This window comes from Rhea americana, unplaced genomic scaffold (assembly GCF_003343005.1).
Source record: "Rhea americana isolate MKP2758 unplaced genomic scaffold, rheAme1 scaffold_95, whole genome shotgun sequence".
Lineage (NCBI taxonomy): Eukaryota > Metazoa > Chordata > Aves > Rheiformes > Rheidae > Rhea > Rhea americana.
Genome location: NW_028187144.1, coordinates 828,518 through 851,319, shown reverse-complemented (window position 1 = coordinate 851,319; position 22,802 = coordinate 828,518). Strand labels below are relative to the sequence as shown.

Here is a 22,802-nt window from a genome sequence, read left to right as displayed (position 1 = left end):
TTAATGGGAATATAAGAAGAATGGTAACAGAAGACAAGATAGATTGCTCATGTCTTTTGTTTGTATAATCACACTTTGGAAAATATCAATGGGTCAAGAACCCAGTTTTGGTCTGGGAAGGGCTAAGATTGGGAAAGGGCTAAGAACAAATTTGAAGGACCATACCAGAAAGGAAAGCCCCTACCTCCTCCCCCCACCCCCCAGAGGAATCTATAACATGAGATCAATAATTAATGATGGTAATCCAACAATATGAGACCATCTGTTCAAGTTATAACGGGGACAAGCAAATCCAGAAAAGAATTGAGTCAACACACAATGCTGACTGTATGACTGATGCTGGCAATCTCAGTACATTAGTATCAGTGTATTAGAAGTCAGTGCCAGAAGGGACAGGATTGAAAACCCTATTAACTTATGCTGGTGGAGATGACAACTGAATAGATAGTATCATTTCTTTTCTTCAAAGATGTGATGGAACCACATCCATCAGAGAAAAGGTACTGCTGAGTGGCTAGGCTCATTATCCACAAGAACCATACTAAATTCTACAAAGGGACAAGAAATCCTAAGAATTAGGTTAGAATTCTGAAACTCTGCTTGGCTGCTTCACACTGGGGCAAGTGACAAAATTTTCAGGTTCCCACAGTGATAAAGCCAATTTCATTGGTAAGAATGCAAATCTGAATAACAGTTCTGAGAAAACTTGCCTCCTGGTCCTATACTGTCTTCACAGACTTTCCAAAACCAAAATTCTGACAGTTCCCTGGTACATAAGATTTTAAAAGAACTAAAATCATACTGCTTTAGTTCATAAAAAACTTTACACAGGAAGTAAAAACACCTGTTGCCATAACCACTCAGTGGGATATGATCATTTCCAAAACCACCTCCGAACAGCTTCCAAAGTCAAACTCAGAGGAACAGAACAGACATCTGGAAATGACTGAAAAACCTTTGTTACTGAACAAAATAGCAACAACAGACTTCTATATCAACAGAGTGATTAAAAAGAACTAAAATGGCACTGTATAAATTGTGCTTTCTACATGTTCAACATGAGAGGTGATTGCAAAGGACACTCGAGCAACACTAAGAAAAATTCTGATCAAGAGGACACATGTTGACAAAAGCAAAAGACCATCTCTGAAAGACAATCTCCTTGGATGCTTTGTTCCCCTGCTCTTTGACAGTGTTAGGGATGTCCCCATTAATAACACATACAGCAATAAATAAATAAATAAATAACCACACACATCCAGCACTAGGTATGAAATACATATCCTGTAAATACATACAGAAAACCACTCAAAGGATCTTGTATTTTGTTTTGCAGAAAGTAAGAATAGTGCTTACTTGCATCTTCCTCAGAAGACAACATGCCTTTGAGTTTGCTCATTTACCCAGAAATCATAACTCCACTATCACTGGCTGGGCAAATGCTGCCTCTCTAGAATGTAGTTTAGCAATCATCAGATCTTGTAAGCCCCTCCCCCCCTTTTTTTTGGTCATGAAGCTGTAAAACACTAGTGTATACACACCCAAAGGTCAACATTGCGCAAGATCCAAGCTCCAATGCAGATTTAGAAAGCAGATAGAAAATACACATCTCACTACAACTTGCATTAAAGATACAGATGTGTGAGCAAGTGATCACCTGACCGTAAGAAAAAGTCTTTTGGTAAAGTCTAAGGTGAAATAGCATTAAGCATTTGAAGCCCACTGCTTACCCAATTGGCTGTTCAAAAAAACAAAAAACAAAAAAAAAAAACCCAAACAAACAAAAAAAACCCACTAGCAGTACTACATGTCGTAGAAGTGTAAATGTTAACCACTAGCTCACTGAGAATCAGGACAGATATGATGCTGCTATTCTACTCAGTATTTTGGATCACACTCAACCAATCACCGGACTTAGCTGACAACAGTTTTTTGGATTAAAAAAAAACACAATGAAAATGAGGTTTTATACAAATAACTACCTGATATCTTGGATCCAGGAATGCCCTTTCAGTTAGTGGCTATGGCTATTTGTTAGTAGACCTTATAGAATTATATATGCGACTTGGTTTTGAAAAAGTCAGACGCATTACAAAAATACTCACATACCACCTTTCCATAAAAAAAAAAAAAAAAACTTCTGTTAATGCTGTAAAAATGCAATACAACAAAGTAATAGCAGAATTTGAATAATTAATAAACAGTGATGCCCAACAAGCTAATCTGTTTATTCAAATGTGGTCTACTACATGGAAAAGTCTGAATCCCTTCTTTAAGTTTCAGAATAGTCCTTTGGATATTATTAGTCATTTCCCTGAAAAAGGGAAAGAGCCTCATTGTTTTTTTCTCCTGTTGCTTGGAGTGTCAGTGTGAAGCAGTTAGACCAGCCATATCCTAAGAGAGCACCTCCATCTTTTCAAGGAAAGAATTCAACAGCCAATGCAGCCAGTAACTTATACTTTGTAGACTTTTTATAGCTGCTATTAAAATTGTTCAATGTCTCAGCTTCGAGTTTGCTACAGGTCTGAACAGGTACTTCAGTTTATTAAAATCCGGTGTTTTAAATTGTTCTACAAATTTAATTTGAGATACATTCTTCAGCTCTTATTTTAGATAAGGACATTACGATCAGTAATAACTGAAGGAACCCCTGTGAAAGAAGTGTGTGTTTCATCTGTTCCCTAGTGGCCACCATCCTTCGTGAAATCACTACATTACTTTGGGTCTATTTGCAAAGATTTTACATCTATACCATTTAAAGATACACACGCTTCACAGAAATCAATTTATTTTGCTAATATATTTGAAAAGCCATGACCTCATTCAATAGAAACAGTGAAACAATGAGTCAACTAAATGGAACAAAAGTTGTACTACATGCTTCTGCCAGAAGTTCACGTGATAAGAAAAAAAGAGCTATTCAGATTTTTGTAGTACTACTGCATAAAATTATCTCAATTTGAAGGAAAAATCATGCAAGTTTAAGCAATTAACAAGCATACTTTAGAAGTGTCATTCATGATCCTACTGTCACAGCACTCTAATGCAATGTGTGGTATAGTTCACTGTAAATTAAGGTCAGATCTTACCTCTTCCTGTATCCCACTGGTCGTAGTTAATTTACTCCCATCTGTAACTGTTATAATTATTGCTGGCTCCAGAAAAAAGGGGTTTCTTCCCTAAAAGGGAGGAGAGGGGAAGAAAAGCAATTTCATTAAAAATGCTGTAACAAATTTTTGAGCTTCTGTTCAGTTCTTAAACTGTCATTAATACCCACTGGCAAAAGGATGAGGCCCTAAGAAAGCCTTTATTGCCATATACAATAGTACAGCGCAACAGGTTTATCAGTCTTATTACAGTTTGGTCACCTAAAGCTAGATACTTACATTCAATAAATGCAAATAATGTGTCAAAAATGTTATTATAGGCCTTCAAGAACAATACATACTGCAGAATTCAAAAAAACCTTGTAGCTACTTAAAGGACAAACATCCTCTTCAGACCAGAACTACTTCTGATTTGCGTTACTCCAGAGCTGATTTTTGTGCTTGATTTAATTACTGGGTGACCAACTAAAGCACTTTTGTAGTACCTTGAGATCGTGATTCTACAGTTAAAAAATAATGCTCTGTGTACGAAGGAAAATTTTGAATTGAATAGCCCTCCTTATGTTCTGACCCAATCAGTTCTTTCATGCATGCAACACAACTTCAGAAACAACTTAAATACTAGGGAAAAAAAAACTTTCTACATGAATCATTTAAGATACAAGCATATACAAGGTAAGACATTCTCTGATACCACTGACAAAGCTGTTCAACCTGTTTAATAGTAACAAAAAGATTTGGTTTTTTGCTTTTGGCACTTCCTATTTCTACTGCCAGTATGCTAAGAGTCTTCAATGCCTCCCAAAAGAAAAGGATTTTAAAGTAATCCATAGACATACCAAATCCAAGTTGAGTAAGCACATTTCACTCTAGCTAAGATTGAAGACAGAAAAGGCATAAAGGCCATCACAAACTTTTAATGGCTCCTACTCTCTCTTCATTCCCAAGCTTGAGGCTTTTTCTTCTTCAGAAAACAATGAATAAAGGTATAACTAGACCAAAAGCCTACCAAAATACATGCTCTTTTTTGCCAATTTTGTCTGAGATTATGTCTGGAAAGGCACTGCACCATTAATCTGACTACCCTTTACTACACGTTTGAAGTTTCCTATTTCATTAACCTTTGCTGCCATAATCAGTATATAAACAAAGTCAACAATCAGAAACAACTATTTACTGACATAAACAGAAACTATCCCATGAATACTTTTAATTCACTCCAAAACTAAGGAGATGTTGCCACTTAAAATTAGATATCTCTTACTAAATGTAATTGAAATTCAGTATGGTGATACTTCCATTCTAAACACAAAATGAGTAAGTGATCCTTTGTATTAAAGGAGATTTAAAAAATGGATTTGAAAAGACTTTTTATTAACACCTATTAATTCTAAGTGGCAACATCTTACAATTTACTACAGGCCAACGGAAAAATTGAAGTATAGATTATTTGCTCAATGTTTTCCCAAAACTTTGTGAAAATAAGATTTCTCTTAATATGACACATAATTACTAAAGAAAAAAACATAAAAAATAGAAATTTATCAGTAAAGATCAGTCTCTTCCACAAAAGGTAAGCTATTTTATAATCTAATTTAAACAATCACTCAGAATAATTTGAAAACTCTCAAATAAACTTGATTTTAATTAAAATAGTCTCAAGAAAATTTAGTCTTATTTAACTCTTCAGAAGTTATGGTTCTGCCATACTAGTAACTCATTCCAACTGCGAAGTATCAGCTGGAAGCTAACTGTGTTGCACTGGAATAATATTTAAAATGGAGTTTCTAACTCGAGGGAAAGGATATTCTCTTCAACACAGAAGACAAAAGAAATACTTTGATTCTATAACTACTAAATGATAGCAAAAAGAGAATAAACTTGTGATTTTAGATTTAGAACATTATAGATAGTGTTCTTCTCGTGCAACTTACTCTGGTGCAATTTATAACTTTAGTATGAATACTAAAAACAACTCTGACAACCCCTACTCTCCTGCTAGCCTTATTTTCTTAAATGTTTTTTTGTACCCTTATTATATTCTTTACCATTTTATGTATCTAAAATTTAAGCTTCAAATTTAAACACTTTGGGCTCAGAATGATTATGAAATTATAACAAACGAAATAGAGGTTCTAAGCTTCAGCTCCAAGAAAGAAGTCTGAGAAAGACTTGCTGAATACCAACTTCAGCTTCAGACTCTCTTCTGACTAATTTCACAAGCATTTTAACTGTAAAAGAGATGATGTCCAAGATACTAAGTCAAGAATGTAAACAAAAGCAAGAATCTATTCTTCCTAAAACAAAAACAATGTTCATTTATAGCCAGAGTAACAACTGATTTGAGAATCTCTGATCAAAAAGATCTGTCATATTTTCACATGTATAATCTACTGGTTAACTGCAGAATGACCGGCAATGCACTGTGGCTGAATACTACATACCACAGTAAGTAATAAGAGAAACTTTCCCTTGGAAATCTCTTCTTTACTAGATACATGTGAAAATATAGTAATTTTTAGTTCATCCATACAGCTGTAAATATTGTCCTCTCTAAAAAGAAGCGATTAAATCAATTCAAAGACAAGAGACCATGCCTTTCACATGGTCTTAATTCACAATTGCATGCAATTCAGAAACATGAAACGGATATCTATGTTCCACCTAAAGGAGCAGAAACAATAAAAATATATATCAGGGAGGAGGAATTTTAGTTGAAAGTTCTATTTAAGAAGTTTCCTATTTTTCACAAAAAAATTTCAACGTCATTAATTTTTAAAGGAGACCACTGATTCTTTTGACTCTTCTCATCTTATCCATAGAAAGGTATACAAATCAGCATTATGTCAGGCATTCAGTTATAAAAAACAAAAAAAAAAAAAACTTATTCACATAAATTATCAGAATTCAGAAATGTTTTAGTATTTGGCAAAAGGACATTCCAAAAAACTTAAGCACATCACCTTTTTATAAGGTGCAGTACTCTGTCAATTACTGTTTTAGAACCTCATTTCCCATTTTGAGCTGATCATATTATTTTCCATTTTCCTTGCTGTTGAAATGAACTGTGATAATAAAACACTGAATTTACATGTCTTAGAAATAACATAATCTTTAAAATACATAGCTACACCATTGACTGTGAATATATATGAAATCAGTTCAACATAACTCAAGCATTTTAGTTATGATCAGTGAAACAGTGACAGCACAATTACCAGTTCTTTGGCAAGTTACAGATAGGCTGAAATGTACTGGAAATTAGTCCAGTATACAATTGAAGGTTAGGTATAAATATCAATAGATCTGCTTACAACTTGTTCTTACAACTAATCACCACGAGCTTTTGTTCATGTCAAAAGCAAAAATAATTCAGTACCAAATTTTTAACAGTATCTGACATTCCTAAACAGGAAAATGAAAGATCAATAGTGTGAAACACACAAAACACCAAGTTCTTTAAGTAGGGTAAATATCAACTCAGCCTCAGTATCAATGTCTGGGAAACATAAGAGCCTTGCTCACAATTTATGCCAGCATTATAAAGTCTTATTCTATTTATCTGCCCATAAGCAAAGATATTTCTGTTTCTATGTTAGCTCTTGTCAGATAGATTACAACCATTGACAGTCGATAAACATTTTAAAGTCTAGAAACTCAATTGCTGTATTTAAACTGTGGCAGTTTGAGTCTCAATTTACTACTCAAGCTACAACAAAAGGAAAGGTATTTTTAAGTATTCTCCTAAACTTCATTTGCTTATTTAAAATGTACTTGCTTATTAAAAAAAGTACCTTGGAAAAACTAAATATTATTTTTCTTTCTGAAAATTCAATGGCAACTAGCTCTTACAGGGACTTCAGTTAAACCCGTCATATAGGCAAATCAGCTCATTTAATATTCATTTTAGTCCAAAGATCTTGTAGAGTCATCTGACTGCAAGTTTCCTTGAATAACACAYGCTTCCTTCTGAAGGCTTCTTGCAGCAATGAAAAAAGGTACCAATGAAAAAGCAGCGCAGGTTTTAATTTTTGATCATTCTATTAAACCACGTGGTTTTAGAAAGCGGTATGAGAAGTTTTTTCATTCACTTACAATCTGCCTTCTCAAGAACAGACGTGTAAAGAGACAAACACTCCACACATTTGTTTTGGGTAGAAAGCTATTTAAAGGCAGAGTAAAGACCAGGGCAAGATATTCAAAGCCCTAAATCTACCTAACTGTTAAGCAACGTGAATTCTTCTGAACAATTTAATAGCTTTGTAACTATTTTTCCCGAATTACAAAGCAACTGTGTTTCACTAGTCACCATTTCTTCTGTCTCCAAATGAAGTAGTTCTGTGGTCACATAACACAAAATGAAGCAAGAGCTGAGGACCTTAAAAACCTCCTTGTCAACAGATAGTTCTCTCCAGTCACAGTAAGAGGCACACCTTGGCCAACGTGGTTTGTGCGACATCCTGAGAAGGAGCCTTCATTGTGCCAGAAGCATATGAAACTATCAAGTGACATTATTATCTGGATAACTGTCAAAACTACAAATTGGCTTTCATAGCCAAATGAGTTTACTAACTAGTTTCAGCATGACTGATGAATACATCCACAGATTCTTTTCCTTCCTCAAGGCACACAGATAAAGTAATTAAAAAGGAGTTGTGGTCTTTGGATGTGCAAATATGAAATATAAAACAAGAGAAATTTGATTGAAGACTACTGTTACGTCACACACACAGTTAAATATTACTTTCAAAGTCAGAAGTGTTCAAAAGAAATAGCTGAGACAAAAACATGACTTATAAAAAGAACAAGTCAAAGAGACTAAAAATTACCTGTTCAATGAGAACCTATGATAGAAAAAGTATCCAGTAATGCTAAAGTTTCACACCTAAGGAAAATCCAAAGGCTTGAAGTTGAAATTAAACTGAATAGACTGATGAATAAAATGAGTAAACTGAAAAGCTACACATTGTTAACCGAACATACTGCTAGTCACTGGGGAAAAAGCTTACACAAAAACAGTCCTTGCACTTATTTTAAGATCGTGATGAGGTATCTAAAAATGAAAGCTTTCATTTACTATATCACAGCATTTAAAAGAAGAATAAAAGTTCTCTTGCACATCTATCATACATCAAATTATCTCAATAGCCTCTTCTTACTTTCAGAAGTATCAGCCCTAACAGCCAGCAAAGTGAACTTAGTTATCTGACTAGGAAGTAGAAAAGTGCACTATCAGATTTTTCAATCTATTTCCCCCCCCAGATTTAATAGGTAAGGATTCTCGTAATTGATCATGAGAATCTGTGAGCAGTAACTGCTCAAAAACAGTCAATTTAAAAGAAATCTAGAAAGATCAGAATTGCAAGAGAATTGTTAGTTTTGATGCTAGATGATTTATATTCATAACTAGAACTCTAAACTGGTAACAGTATAAAAAATACCATTAGACCAAATTTGAATTTCAGTAGTCTAAAACAAACGTCAAAGTCTATCATAGTAATATGCTGATACTTCATTTTATATCTCAGCAATATCAGTCATGAGGTATGTGAGAATTGCTCCATGCTCTGATAATCAGCTACATAAGAGCTGTAGCACCATGTTCAACTTATCTGTTCCACTTACGTTCTTAGCAGTTTTCACTATTGCCCATTATCCCTGTAAAACCAATCAATATAGTCATGAAAAGCTGCATTCAATTCTATTTTAGGCATTCACATAACCATTTCCCAAGTTCCAAACACAGCTGAATATATTGGGATCTTGTTAGTATTTTAGTGAATAATTGGCTATACAACCATTACTAGAAACTACTTTGCTTTTAAGGTATTTTTAATATATAGAGACATGCACCATAACTATGCACATATACATACACAGTACATAGCACTCAGAGATTAACACACTTTCTACTTCAGTAGAATAGTAAATTCTTTCCTACTACTTGTTAAGAAGCAAACTGGCTCTAAATAGCAGCTTTCCCAGAGGAAGCTATGCTGCATATCATCTAATATTTAGCACAAACACACTGTGATACTCACTGACTTTCCAAAATGCAAAGAACAACATGCTGGAGGGGGGAGGAAAGAGCAAGAATGGCAGTCGGGGTCTGCCAGAGCATTACTGGCTGATTTCTCACCGAATACCCCACAGAAGCTCCATGATTCTGCAACCAGACAAGTTATGAAAGAAAAGTCTGCTGAAACAAAGTACCTAGGAATTACATCATGGTGTTATCCAAGGGACTGATGCTGCCCAAAAAAAAAAAAGCTTTAAAACTGCATTTAACTGTCTTCATTATGGCTGTCTTGCAATTGAAACTGATTCCATGAATGGGAACCGCTTCGTAAGTGTCAGATAGACCCCAGTGATTTCAGTCTGAATAACTATAAGCTGAAGAATATACTTCAATTCTGCACATGATTAAGATCTCTCTAACAAGCCAGGCTTCATGCATGTTTTGCTAAGATTTTATTACACTCTCTGTTGATAATTCAAAAGATACTAACACTTTGCAGTGGTAGTAGCTCTAAGTTACTACTAGAATATCAAATATTTGTACAGTAGATGTATTTCAGGATCATTTTAAGCAGCCTCACAACAAAGTTTTTATGAAAGCTAAACTAACCATTTTGAGTCTTTCCCAAGATACAAGTGTTCTGAAGTCTGTTATCTAGTCTCTAATGGAAGAAATTTAATATAAAACAGAAATCTTTCTTGATACCTTTTTCAATATCGAAAAAGATAGACTGCAGCCTTATGGAATAACCTAGCAAAATAGTATTCAGGAATTCCAGTACCTCCACAAAAAAGGCCCATATTTTTCTGAAAGAGATAAAGAACAGAGGGAGGCTAATTACCATTAACTCTAGTTCTTCATGTTCTGCAGTCCATGAACGTCTGTGGTACAGACACACATTCTCTATCACAACACTGAAACCTTTCTGTTATCCCTGAGGTATCCAAGATGTGAGCACTCATGCCCTTCCATCCTTTCAAGCTCAGTAGGTGGGAATACTACCTCACCCTTAAAGAGAGGTTTCAGGAAGAACACAGGTAAAGTAATCTCCTATTAAGTAAGGGTAATTTGATAGAGTTCCATAAAGACTTATTCTACCTGAAAGAAGAGCGTTTCACTGCTTGTTGTGAAAGTGACTGCTACCCAGAATACAAATGATAGTAGCAGATTGCTAGGAGCTCAAAGTGCTCCCTCAGTAGTCCCAAGAACCACAAAGATCTGGCTCTTCTAAATATGCAACAATTTAACCAAGTCCATAAGGAATTTAAACACACGGTAGCAAAAACAAACCGTCTACCACTGAGGGATGAGAAAAAGAAAATAGTATGATGAATGCYGAATGAGTCTTGACTGAGTTTTAATGAACAGCCCGCAATGATAACTGCATATTATGAATGACATGAGACTTGTGAGAGCACACCAGCTCCAAACACTCAATTCCCATAAATTGAGCTAACAAAGTTTTCAATATAGCTTTAATCCCATAGAAGGAACTTTAATAAACTGATATTTGGCTAAAACTGTGTATTAAGAGTTTCTCATCAACATAAATTTGTATTTTTACCTTGTAATTTTGAAACTAGCCAGCAGAGGGGGCAAAAGTTAATAAAACATATCCTTTTATGTGCTAATCACATAACAATGAGATTAAAAAACCTGAGGCATATTCTGTACGAATACTGTCTCAAAATATACAGTACAGGTAAATACCTGTACTTTAGGTATGCTTTCTATGAGCATACCTAAAGAAAGGTTAAATGACTGTATTAGCACAAACTAGAAGTAATCGGTTTAATCCCATAGTTCACTGTTTCTGAAATGAAGAACAACTATTATTCCAGTTTTGCTTTTTTTGATCCCAGTTGCCCTTATTCTATTTCCCCATCACTTGGGAGCCTTGGTCACAAGCATTCATCTGTATTCCACCCCCTCCCCCCTTCTTTTTTTGAAGTTAAGAGATGAGAAGAACTATTTTATCTTAAAAATTGAATTTTTCCTAGAATTTAACAAGGATAAACTAATACTTCCATTAACTCATCATCTTTTCTCCAAAAGAAATGGAGAATACAATTCAAGCAGCCTTGATTTCTCCTCCACTCATTCACACTCTGAAAGTCAGGGTAATGATTCAAAGGATTTTGCAGCAATGGTGGCTAYCACAAAGAATTTTCCCTCAATGAGATAAAAGAATCCAAAATCTGTATTCATTTGAATACAATTATCCTTTACTACAGGCTATAGCAAGACTATTATAGGCAAAGTATTTTTCATGTCCTAGACAATTCTTTTCTAGTTAACTATATTACAAATACCTAAGAGTTGCTCTAACATCCAAGAAACACAATAATCACAGTTCCTTATTTGGCACGTCTATGGAAGATTATAAAATAGCTGCATGTTTGTCACGTCATCTCTGAGTGACACTACAGATTAACAGCAGATTAAGCAATCTCTGCATATGCAGTGAGAACACTGCTTCTGCAGTATGATTAGTTTTCTGCATTTCAGGTGACAGAATGATTTGCAGATTTAAACAAAAGTTGTAACATGAAACAGGGTTAGCAAAAGGTTCCTCAAAGCACAGTGCAACAGCACACTTTTCCTAAATCCAGACCAGATATTAAACTCATCAGCACACCAGTTACAGAATATGAATAAAGGGAGCATTCTTCAAACAGCAGCTATGTTCATAATACAGGCTATGTAAATTCCATTTAAGAAAAGGAGATTTGGCATTGTTAGGATGGATAAACCRGGATGAAAAAGTTGCTTGCTCCTCATATTCAGAACACCAAAAGACGATAAAGCAACCAGACCACCATGACTGTAACAAACACCTTAAAAGTCTATACTGCTATTCCTCCATTCAATGTAAATCAYTTTATCAAGTGAATGAGAGACAGARAGACATATTAAGGTTTGCAAGACCCCRAAAGAATGCCTCTTCCTGATCAGAGTATGAGATGTAAAGAACTAAATAAAGTCATGAAACTAAAAAAAGGATAAATTATTAAATAGCTGCTGAAAAATGTAACATCAATGCTTAAACATACAAAATGTAACAATTTATGGTTTCAATTAACTGCTAAAGCTCCATGTCATCTTAGAGTTTCTTCTTGGCCTGAAAGCCCTACAGCAAAAGCTAAAATCAAATCAAATATCACCTATTATAAGTAAAAGAGCTATGGAGACAAAACTTGCCTAAGAAAATAAATCCCAAATCCTTGGTCCCAAAAGAAAAATAAAAAAGAAAAGAAAAAGCATATTATCTTCTTGTTCTGCTTGAGCTTACAAATTTAAGTTCTACAGATAATTACCTCATTGCATATCCATCTTGAAATGTGCAACAAAAAATTATCTGTCATTAGCATCATTTCTATAGAAGCTCATAACTTTAAACATTCTAGGTTCCCAAATCTGGCACTGAATATACTGCTTAAAGATTATTTAACTACCTGTTGTGCAACTTCGATCATTTCACAGTTCTACTCAAAGCTTGTACTACAAACAAAAAACTGCAAGAAACACCCCTGTAAAAGTAACAGAAACAGCCTATAATAGARATTCAATGCAAGAGATGATCATTTTGGAAAACAAAATCTCTATATTGAATTGTGCATCTGTGAAAACAGAAGATATGTCAAAGAAGCATTTTTATAGACTAGGCTCATACTGAACAATACAAGAATGATGAAAACACATCAAAATTTAAGCTATTAGACTTCAAACCGCAAGACTCATTGAAAAACAATGAGACTAATGGTCCTAAATCATACAGTTTCAAAATGCCACTTTAGTATAAAAATTTTGTCYTGTTCCTTTCATCTAAGAACAAATTTAATTGAGTTCCAAATAACATATTATGTAAGTGATAACTTCTTGATTAACTCCTAAGTGCTCCAGTTTAGATGAGGTCCTTGATAAGTTTTAAAAAATTCAGTCCTTGAGTCTTTTACAATTTATGACAATAGCTCATTACATGCCATCCTCAGAAAAATGTAGAATAGACTTCATATATACAGAACTCCAGCACATAACCAAATAGTGAACAGCAATAAAATTAAAAACAACAAAAAACCTACTAATATTTTAAACATGTAAGCACTGAAGTGATAGATTTATGATAATCTTAGAAGAAATAAGTTTAACTTTTTTGCATGAAATTAATTGAAATATATAAACAACAAAACAACTATAATCACATCTGGAACTTATTTTTAAAGCAATGGAAGCTATCACTTAATAAAGGGATACATCTTATCAACTATCTACAGATTAGTAAATGAATCGCTAGTCAAATCACTCTGAATTTGGATAAATCAGCTGACAAATCATGGAGGTTTCTGAACTTACTTGAAATCTATGCAGCTGAATTAAGCAAATGCAAGCTGCTAAATAGGTTATATTTGTGCTTATATAAACTTCAGAAAAACAAATGCTAAAATAACCAAACCAGACCCAAACATAACAACTTTATTTTTTAAGTCAGTCCCAAAGAATCTGGCTTTCAGGATTATTTTGGTCATATTTCCTAAAAATATTTCTGAATGTTTTCTTCCAAAAATAATTGACCTTGGCAGGCTTTGGATCAAGTCTCTAATTACTGCAGCCTTTCTGCTTCAGAGCGATGACTTTACATAGCTGGTCCTGGCTCAAGCAATGGAATTCATATTGCTAAGCCAGGCCTGTGTTCTCCATATACTGGAGAAGGGCAAGTTTCAGTAAAAGTTTCACAAAAAAAAAAAAAGGGGTGAAAAAGCTGGAGAGAGGGCTGCATACAAAATTTTCCYCTGTTTTTGGAGGCGGGGTATCAACCTGGAGTACTGATAAGTAGCCTAAAGGTGGCATGTTGATGCATGGACATCTGATAGCTGCCCCAATATTCCACCATGATTCTCTCCTGGTGTTTATCACCGCTACAGCCAGAGTGACTTAACTGTTAAAAAMTGATTCTCAGCCACCACATTTCACAGTCCAGCATATTGAGCTATCTCAATCAGTCAGCACTCTAATTTCATGTCACAGTCACAACTTGCTTCAAGTTTAACACAACTTTGACCTCTTGTGGGGGCCATAAGCTCAGGAGTGAAGCAGAGCAGACAGCTAGAAGATGGATATCACTTCAGCTGTCTTACAAATAGGGATGAATAGAATCAAACCAACATTGTGGGATTCAAAGACCCTGGGGTTTGGGTGCTAGGTGGAAAGAGATAGCCACTTTGCTCATGTTCCATACACTTTAACAAAAGCAAGTATGTCAGTCTTAATTTAATTCCTGTGACAAATATGCTGGATTTTTTAAATGTAGTATTTTGACTAAAGGAGAYGTTGACAAAATGCACAGCATATTCAGATCATTTATCCTCAAACATTACCACATGGGATGGAATCAGATTAACACACTGGTCTCCACAGTCAGCAGCAGTTACATGTAGACAGAAAAAACAGTAAGTTAAGGAAAGTGAGTGGCTACACTGAGCAGACACCAAACATCTACTCAGACAGACACCAAACGTGATTACTCAGGTAAAGGCTTCCTGGTCAAGTCAACAAGCACATATGAAGCACAATYTTCAATATGTACATCCTTTAGTTATAGTCAGAAATCACACAATCTGTATTACAGTTCCTGCCAGATCAGTCTTTTTTAGAAGACCTCAACATTAAAGCCATAGATCTWCATTAGACATAACACTTTATTTATCTACTACTCTAGTTATCTACCACTGCAGTGCTGCAAGACTCACAATTACCACCCATTTTTAGCAAAACTACAGATGAGATATTAACAAATCTATCACACAACAAATCTCTCACACAACCAGTTTCCCAATCATACTCATTGAAGTTGCCTGATTAAAGTTGATATCATGTCCTGCAGTCTGTGACTTCCTACCTGCCTGCTTTAATTCAGCTGTAGGCACTAACCCAGTTTCCCACTGGAAAAATTTAGGCTTAGGTCTACAGTGGACTGTAGATTTATGTAAGCTAGGGCAAGTCAATTAACTTGGCAGTGATACTATCTCTAGAATGAGAACAACAGGTGCTCAGATAACAAATACTTGATTTCTCATTACTATAAGACTGAAATTGCCTGTACAATACATTTTTGAAACACCTCATCCGTTAGGGGTCCGTTTCACAGTACTAGACCTGTTAAACACATCTTTTCCATCTTAATTCATTGTTGCCTTTATATCTTAAAGAACTTAAAATCCTACTTGCTATCAACATTCAGAATTATGACAGCAAAAATATGTTGATGAGTAGGAAACACTTCACAATAATCTATCTTTTAGAGACACCATAGATACATATTACAGAATCATCAGAAATATCTGCTGGATCACTGGCTAGTCTGCCTTCTTTTGATACACAACAAAGATTTATCCTAAATACTCAAATTACCATTATTTCGCCTATCTGAAGTACTAACTTTTCTTGAAATGAGACTAATCTACACTTTGGACAACTAACAACCTGATCATGCAATGCAAACCACATATTTTGATAGAATTCTGGATTAGCCAGACACTAAAACAGGATCACAAATCGTATGAAATTCTGCTCTGTTGCATAAAGAGCAGCTGAAAACAACTTGGAAAATACAGYCACATGATATGATGCTAAAAATCACAGCATGAAACAAACATTAATGTGTTCTTTAAGTGGGAGATACAGAGAGGGGAATATTCTGTGAACTGTAAGACTCAYTCTGTTGTTAAAGGTACACAATGTATTACAGGAAGAAAAAAGTAACAGCAAGTATAACTCTCACGCAACACAATTACAATTTCAGCTGCGCCTCTGTTGAATAAGACAAGTCACAGGTATACACAAATAACATTTCTTCCCTCCTCCCTTCAACTTCAAGACATATGGACCATCTACAACAGAAATACAAGGCTTACAAATTGTACCTATTCAATAAGTGAAAACAAGCTTAAAGAGAAACATAATGATGTAGACACTAGGGAGAAAAAACAAAGATTCATGCTTCACGAGATCACAGGGCTCTGTATCTATAGGGTTTAATCTTCCCCACCATGATGAAAACATAAATAAAAGCTTTTGYTCTGCTTCTTTGCCTCCCTGACATTTGACTGTGATTAAGTGCAAATGGATATCAAGACTACTTCAACTACAGGCCACCTACCTTTAAACACCTAAGAAACCTGGTATATCTACTGGGTCATTGATGAACTGAGGCAGGCAAGTTTCTCCAGATAATATGTCAGAGCAAAAGATACAATGTTGGTACTTCCAACTGCCCTCAGTTTGCTGAGGTCTGCTCACAATTCAGGGAGGCCAAGAATAAACCAACGACAGACACTTAGATCAGCTGCTTAAGCTTTGGCAGCATGACTGCCCTCACCTGATCTTTAAAATCAAAGTCACCACTAACATATTAAGGTAATGCTCCTTCCAAATCAACTTTTATTAAAATACTGAGCACTTAAAGAACCAAAATGGACAAAGCACCTTTGATTTTTAAAACAGGAGTAAGTTCCTCCCTTATTTTTGTTAATGAAACAGACTCATGAGATCATAGAATCAGTAAGGTTGGAAGGGACCTCTGGAGATCATCTAGTTCAACCCCCCTGCTCAAGCAGGATCACCTAGAGCATGTTAGACAGGGTTGCATCCAGGTGGGCCTTGAAKATCTCCAAAGAAGGAGACTCCAAACCAATCATGTTCATCAGGAAAAAAAWTATTTTGTGCAAGCTTGCTTTGACTTTTTAATTCTTCTTTAAAGATATGCTGGATTAGAACCAGATGAGCTTAAGAACACACAAGTTTGAAGTGATTACTATTCTTAAGATTTTCAGCTTTCCCAGAGTAAAAAAGTTCACAGAAAAGCATGCAGTTCCACATCCAGATGTGATAAAGACACTGGCAACAATGCTTGCAATGACTCTCATTAGAGGATACCATGAAACAAACTACCTAAAAATTAAATATTTCAAGGAAGGATTGGACCAGAYGGCATACCTAAAGGTTACAGCCACAAAAATGAATAAATAAATTAGGAAACAGAATATTTAAATATTTCTCCTCATCATGAAGGAGGTGAGAAATATTCAGACTTCCACCAGCATTTCACATACGAGTCTTTGACATAACTATATAGGTTTTACACTAAGACCATTTCTGTTGCATAGAAAATAGAAGACTATGAACGTCCTTTGCTATATGTATTAGAATTTAACACTTTTTAAAAGTGATCATTATCATGCTTAAGCTTGCTATGCTGCTTCCTATTGTCTGAAATTTCGCTTTGTTGGGGAAAGGGAAAGAGACAGGAGAAGAGCTGCTCTAGAAAGTGCAGAACTGCCTCTATCAACATGAAAAGCAAACTGCTTGTGCAACAGTGCCAGCACGACAAAGCAGGAAATGCTAATCTAAACTTTGGTTCCAAATTTGGATGTACACTCCACACAAGCCATTCCAGTGCAGTGTTTATCACCCTAAAATGCCAAGACAAAAGTCACACTTGAGGGATTTTAACTTTCAAAAGCAACAAATTGCAGCAACAATCCTCAAAACACCAATCAGAAAATAAAACTACTCAACTACTTAAACAGAATTTATCACTGTTGTACACAATGTTAAGGAAAGATATATATATAACGTACTTTTTTTCTTAACTTCAGCAGACCTTTGGCATAAATTAGACTCCTTGCTTATGTGCTAAAATCTAAACAGTCTAAAAAACATGCTTTTTTATTTCTTAATCAAAGCTTAAGGGTGCCTACAAATACAGTTATAATTGATCTCCTAAGCATGTTGTTTATATATACTTGAAATATGGTAGTATTTTTGCCATTACATCAAAACATGCTGATCTTTCTACAGACCAGTGTGAAGTTTTATTGTGTGAACACATCAGCAATATTGTTACTGTAGCTACAAATGGGTTTAATCACACATTCAGAGAAAACTGTATTGTAGCAAATAACCTAAATTTAGACTGTTTGATGGACACACAATATAAATAAAAGCCTTGGATAAAGTGTATTGTTAAAAAAAAAAAAAAAAAAAAATCATTATATAGAGTATGCCTTGCAACTTCCAGGTCAGGAAAACAACTGTCCAGCCCTTAGCAGTTTTAATGTCTCAGAATATCCTTACTCTACTGAATTCCACTTTAGACTTTAGTTTGCTTCAAAATGTCTTAGTCATGGTTTTGTATGTACGTGACATGCATTGTAGGAAAAAGACCTCCACCAGACTGAGCACAGACTTGTAAGCCTTCATAACGCTATTCTTATATTAGCTTAAATTCAGAGTAGCTTATTCATCACTGTGAAGGAAAAACATCTATCCCAAGCACACTTGGATTACGGTAGTGTTGTAGTTTTCTGTTCAGCATGTGCTTTTGTTACATGAAATCTGTTTTATCAAATTAAACTCATCACTCAGCCAGTTTTACCATATCAATAATCATGATTCTCAAGAAGTGCAAGATACTCCACTCAGATAAAGAGCTTATTTTTTTGGCAAGAGTAGTTTCTACCCCATACTAAAAGGAAATTTCATCTTGAATAAWATTTGAAGGTACAGTTGTCAGTTAATACAAAAAAGCTTGATAACTATTTTGAAAATATGTTCAAATAAGTACATTTTTATCCTCATTCTATGCAATATGACAGTAAGAGAGGCAAAGTTTTAGCTATTTCAAACAGACATCAGATTAAAGTTCTGATACCTCTGTACTGGTCCTTTGCATGTTTTCACCTACCTTAATTTCATAGCTCAGCCTTAGCAGCTTTACTGTAAGCTACAAAAAGTTCAGTATATAGGTGGCCCAATTCAACCACTTATTTACCTTTTTTRAGGTATTAGATAAAAACTATGTTTTTAATGCTTTTCATTTCAGTGGAAATAAGAGTTTCAGGAACACATATATCAGTATTAACCCTTCTGTCAATTACAAGTTGCATTTGTTGTCTGCCTCATTCATAAAAATATTCAGGGAAATTTTGACTACAGATGTCGTGCTGAGCAAGTCATAGCTGCAAGATGCACCAGTGTATTATAAGAGGATGGAAAATTTGCTAGTGAAAGGCTTGTTTTTTCAGAGTACCCAAACCAATGGAGAAGCTGACCCAGGGAAAACATAACAAAAAGGACAATTAACTAAGTGCAAACTGGGCTAATGAAGTGCAATGCTTTGTGTGATAGAATAGTGAGCTTAGTGAAATTAATGTGCTTAAACTGCTTTCTTACTAAACACATCTAACTTCTGTGTGCTTTTTTATTAAGCTTTTTGTAAAGATACAGACGGTAAAGAGGACCACTGTTTCTAGCTAACACAAAAAGCTGACACCTTCGCTGAAGTTCGTTCTTCTGCTATCACAATCAGCACAAAGCACACTATGTGGAAAAGATCTGTAACTATTATTGGACTCAAGCAATATAATACAGAATTTATCAAACTGAAAGTACTGCAGAAATTAATGGGAGAGTTGCCTTAAAAATGTAACAAGTTCACCTTAAGTATGTAAAAATATTTTCCTCTAGTGAGTTTTACTGCTTCCCTGTGTATTGCTTACTGACAAAAATCTTCACAAAAATATGTATCTTAACAATCCTTGATAAGACAAAGGGTTTAAAGACTACAGCATTAAAAGGAGAAGCGGTTTATGAAAAAAAATCTTCCAGGTTCTTGATAATGTAAAAGTGTTGACAGTGTCCCTTTAAGATCTGAATGTGGACTGTGGTCAGCTAATACAGCTGTACAGTTGGTAATTCAATCATCATGAGCAACTGAGTCAGTACTTATTTACTGAAAAAGTAATATGATAAATAGAAATACTCGTATTAAAGATGTGCACATTAGTGTTGCAAGAAAATATGAAGCAGGAACTTTTCCTCAATTTCAGAATGACCATTCAGCCATCACTCTTGTTCAGGAAAGTCAGCTGATGGAGAACTCTGGTCTACTTCAAAAGAAATCAAGTGTAGTGAGTCACACTGCCATTTAAACACACAGTTCCATGTTAGCAGGAGGATAAGACATCATGCTATTGGATGGCATAACCAGACAATCTCTCCAAGTTTGTGTCATATCTTGTCATATGTAAGTATACTAAAAATCTGATTTACAATTGATATATGAGAAACAAAAGTGGATCTCAGCAAATATGTTAGAGGCCTGTCAATTCATCAAAAATAAGCACATTAGTAAAAAGATGTAAAGCCAGAGAGTTTTTTTAAAAAGAAAAGCTTAATAAAGGCGTATATTTATTATTTTACACAATACTACACCTAAGATCATCTAAATATTATGTTTTATAGAACTAGCTTTTCCTCCTATTCTAAGATAATCACTCTTCAAACACCTCTGTCCACTGTATTTTGGCTAAGTAAACAATCTAATATTCTATGGCCTTAATTTTTTAGGCTCTTTCAAAACAAGTGAATCAGTATCTTACATTCAGAGTGGAAACTATTTCAAAGATAATTGAGTGTTCTGACCACTTTTATTATCCTAAATTCTTAAGTTTCGCATAGCATGTATGTTTAAATATATATTTATCTTGAGCAAAAGTAACATCAACAATGGTGAGTTAAAAAAGCATGTTCCTCAATGTGAACTTGAGGAAAGTTCACCACACTGAAACTCAACCCATAAGTGCTGAAGGATTAGTTAAGTGCTCCTAAATTTAATATAATTTATAAAACCTGCAAGTTTGATGAGCAAGGCCAGAATGGGAATTAGAGACTCCAGCAGATGATCTGGCACTTGCTATAAATCCATCTGCTATTGTAGGCACTAAAAAAGGTTAGCATCTAGTCACCTGATTGCACATTTGAGCAGCTCTTCAACAATCTGTTCCACATGTGGAACAGAGCAACTAAAATACATAAGCAGGGATGGGTTCAAGCCCTGAGAGAGACTGGTAATCAAAACAAACCAGACAAAGGAAAAGCCACTGCTATACAGACAAAAGAACAGCTATTTGCAGTAATGAACACTAACCAGTCAAAACAGTCATGACATGAACTCAACTGCCCACTTGACTAAGTAGTTGAGCACAACTGGTTCACTCAGAACAAGTTATCTGACACGGGCTTAATTAGAATTTTTAACATCATCAACAGCAAAGGGCCAGTATTTAATGTGTGCCTAGTAATGATAAAGTTTAAAAATCTTTGTACAGTTCACTTAACTGAACCAAAAATAATGGAAAGTAGAAGAGATTAGCACATAGATGTTTAAGATGACAGCAGATGGGAACAGAGAGAGAAAAAAGCCATGTGTGGAACTAGCACTTTTTTTTTCTCCTTTTTAAAGTTTTATCACTAAACTGGCATTTTAAAAATGTTTAGGCTCAGTTGATCACCTAGTGGCAAAGTCATACAATGCAACGTGAAAGAGATGAATTTCCTTCCCAAACAAACAGTGCACGTTATCACAGAGACTGTCCTCAGACAGGGGAGGGACTTATTTTCACAACCACATACCCATGTTAAATACCAAGAGGAGGAACTAACCCCCGACAAGAGAGAAATATTTTGAATGGGAGCAACAAATGAAATGGGGATATTCAAGTTAGTATGCCTTCTGTGAAAAATGTACGATATACTTGCCTGATACTAATAATGTGCATTATTACGCAGAACAAATCCAGGTTTGATCCAGTGTCAGAAAGAACTAGGTATGCTTCCTAAAGCATGTGTTTAACGTAAAGTTACTGGCTTATCGCAACTCCTACTACTGAGCAAGAGAATGTTGCAATACTCCAATGTCCTGCTTTAAAGTGACAGCTGCACCACAGGCACTAGAAAAGCACAGCTTCAAGGCTCTGATACAACAGGCAGGTTTATACAAATAGAGGTGTTCAGAGAAAGTTGTAACCCGTTGGCAAGAAAAGATTTTGAAGATGACATGCTTTGTTCGGTATTTCTGAAACACGCAGTGCTTTTAGAAAAGCAGCTCATTTCTCAGAGTGTACTTAATTGATTATGCAGCACTATGTATGCAAGGAAAAGTTTTCATAATCCCACCAGGCTTATCAGCTAAGGTTCTGAAACGTAGGGTTTGTTATGAAAAAAAACGATGAAGTTTAACTGAAAGGGTCAACCTGAAGGCTAAGTTAGCGTTTAAAAAGTGAAGAATAACTGGAATAAAAAAGTTGGAAAGTCAGCTGCCACATTTCCTCAAACTACCTGAACTCTGCTTTTCTTTTGAAGAAACACCATATTCAGTTTTTCATGAAGATGCCATTTTGGACAACTAGTTAACTGCTCTTTCTGGGAAGTTTGTATTTTATGTTTTTTCCCCCTATTAACAGTCAACCTACCTGCCCATAGTTGTCTATGCCAGTTACTAATCTATTTAAATTTAATAAATCAAAAGCTGTCCTTAGGGACTGGCCAAGAGTCGTAAGTCCTTCAGCTTGAAGGTTTTTGAGTTCATTCATAAACGTGGCATGGTTTTCTTTCCATCCAGCCTGAAAAGAGAAACGTGACAAGACTTATTCCTCAGACGGGAGCCGGGCACAGGCTAACGCTTCCCCCTCGGGCTCCGGGCACGGCTAACCACGCCAGGCCGCCGCGGCGCCTCGCAGCTCGGCGGGGAGGGGGGCGATACGCGGCGCCGCTCGGTGCGGCTCCAAACCACGCGCGCACCTACCGCGCGTACCGCCCGAGCCGCTCCGCGGGCCGCG

The 22,802-nt window shown here is 35.4% G+C and overlaps 1 protein-coding gene across 2 annotated transcripts in view; it reads right to left on the bottom strand.

Annotated features, from left to right (window-relative positions):
- Nucleotides 1–22,582, bottom strand: part of INTS6 (integrator complex subunit 6) — a 47,277-nt gene extending 24,695 nt beyond the window's left edge. For both annotated transcript variants that reach the window (XM_085325007.1, XM_085325008.1), the window contains exons 1-2: nucleotides 22,437–22,582; nucleotides 3,090–3,179 (exon numbers count right to left, since the gene is read on the bottom strand). In XM_085325007.1, coding sequence (XP_085181133.1) covers nucleotides 3,090–3,179; nucleotides 22,437–22,556 — 210 coding nt within the window. In that variant the 5' untranslated portion in view covers nucleotides 22,557–22,582. The remainder of the gene's footprint in view (nucleotides 1–3,089; nucleotides 3,180–22,436) is intronic.
- Nucleotides 22,583–22,802: the final 220 nt, after the last annotated feature.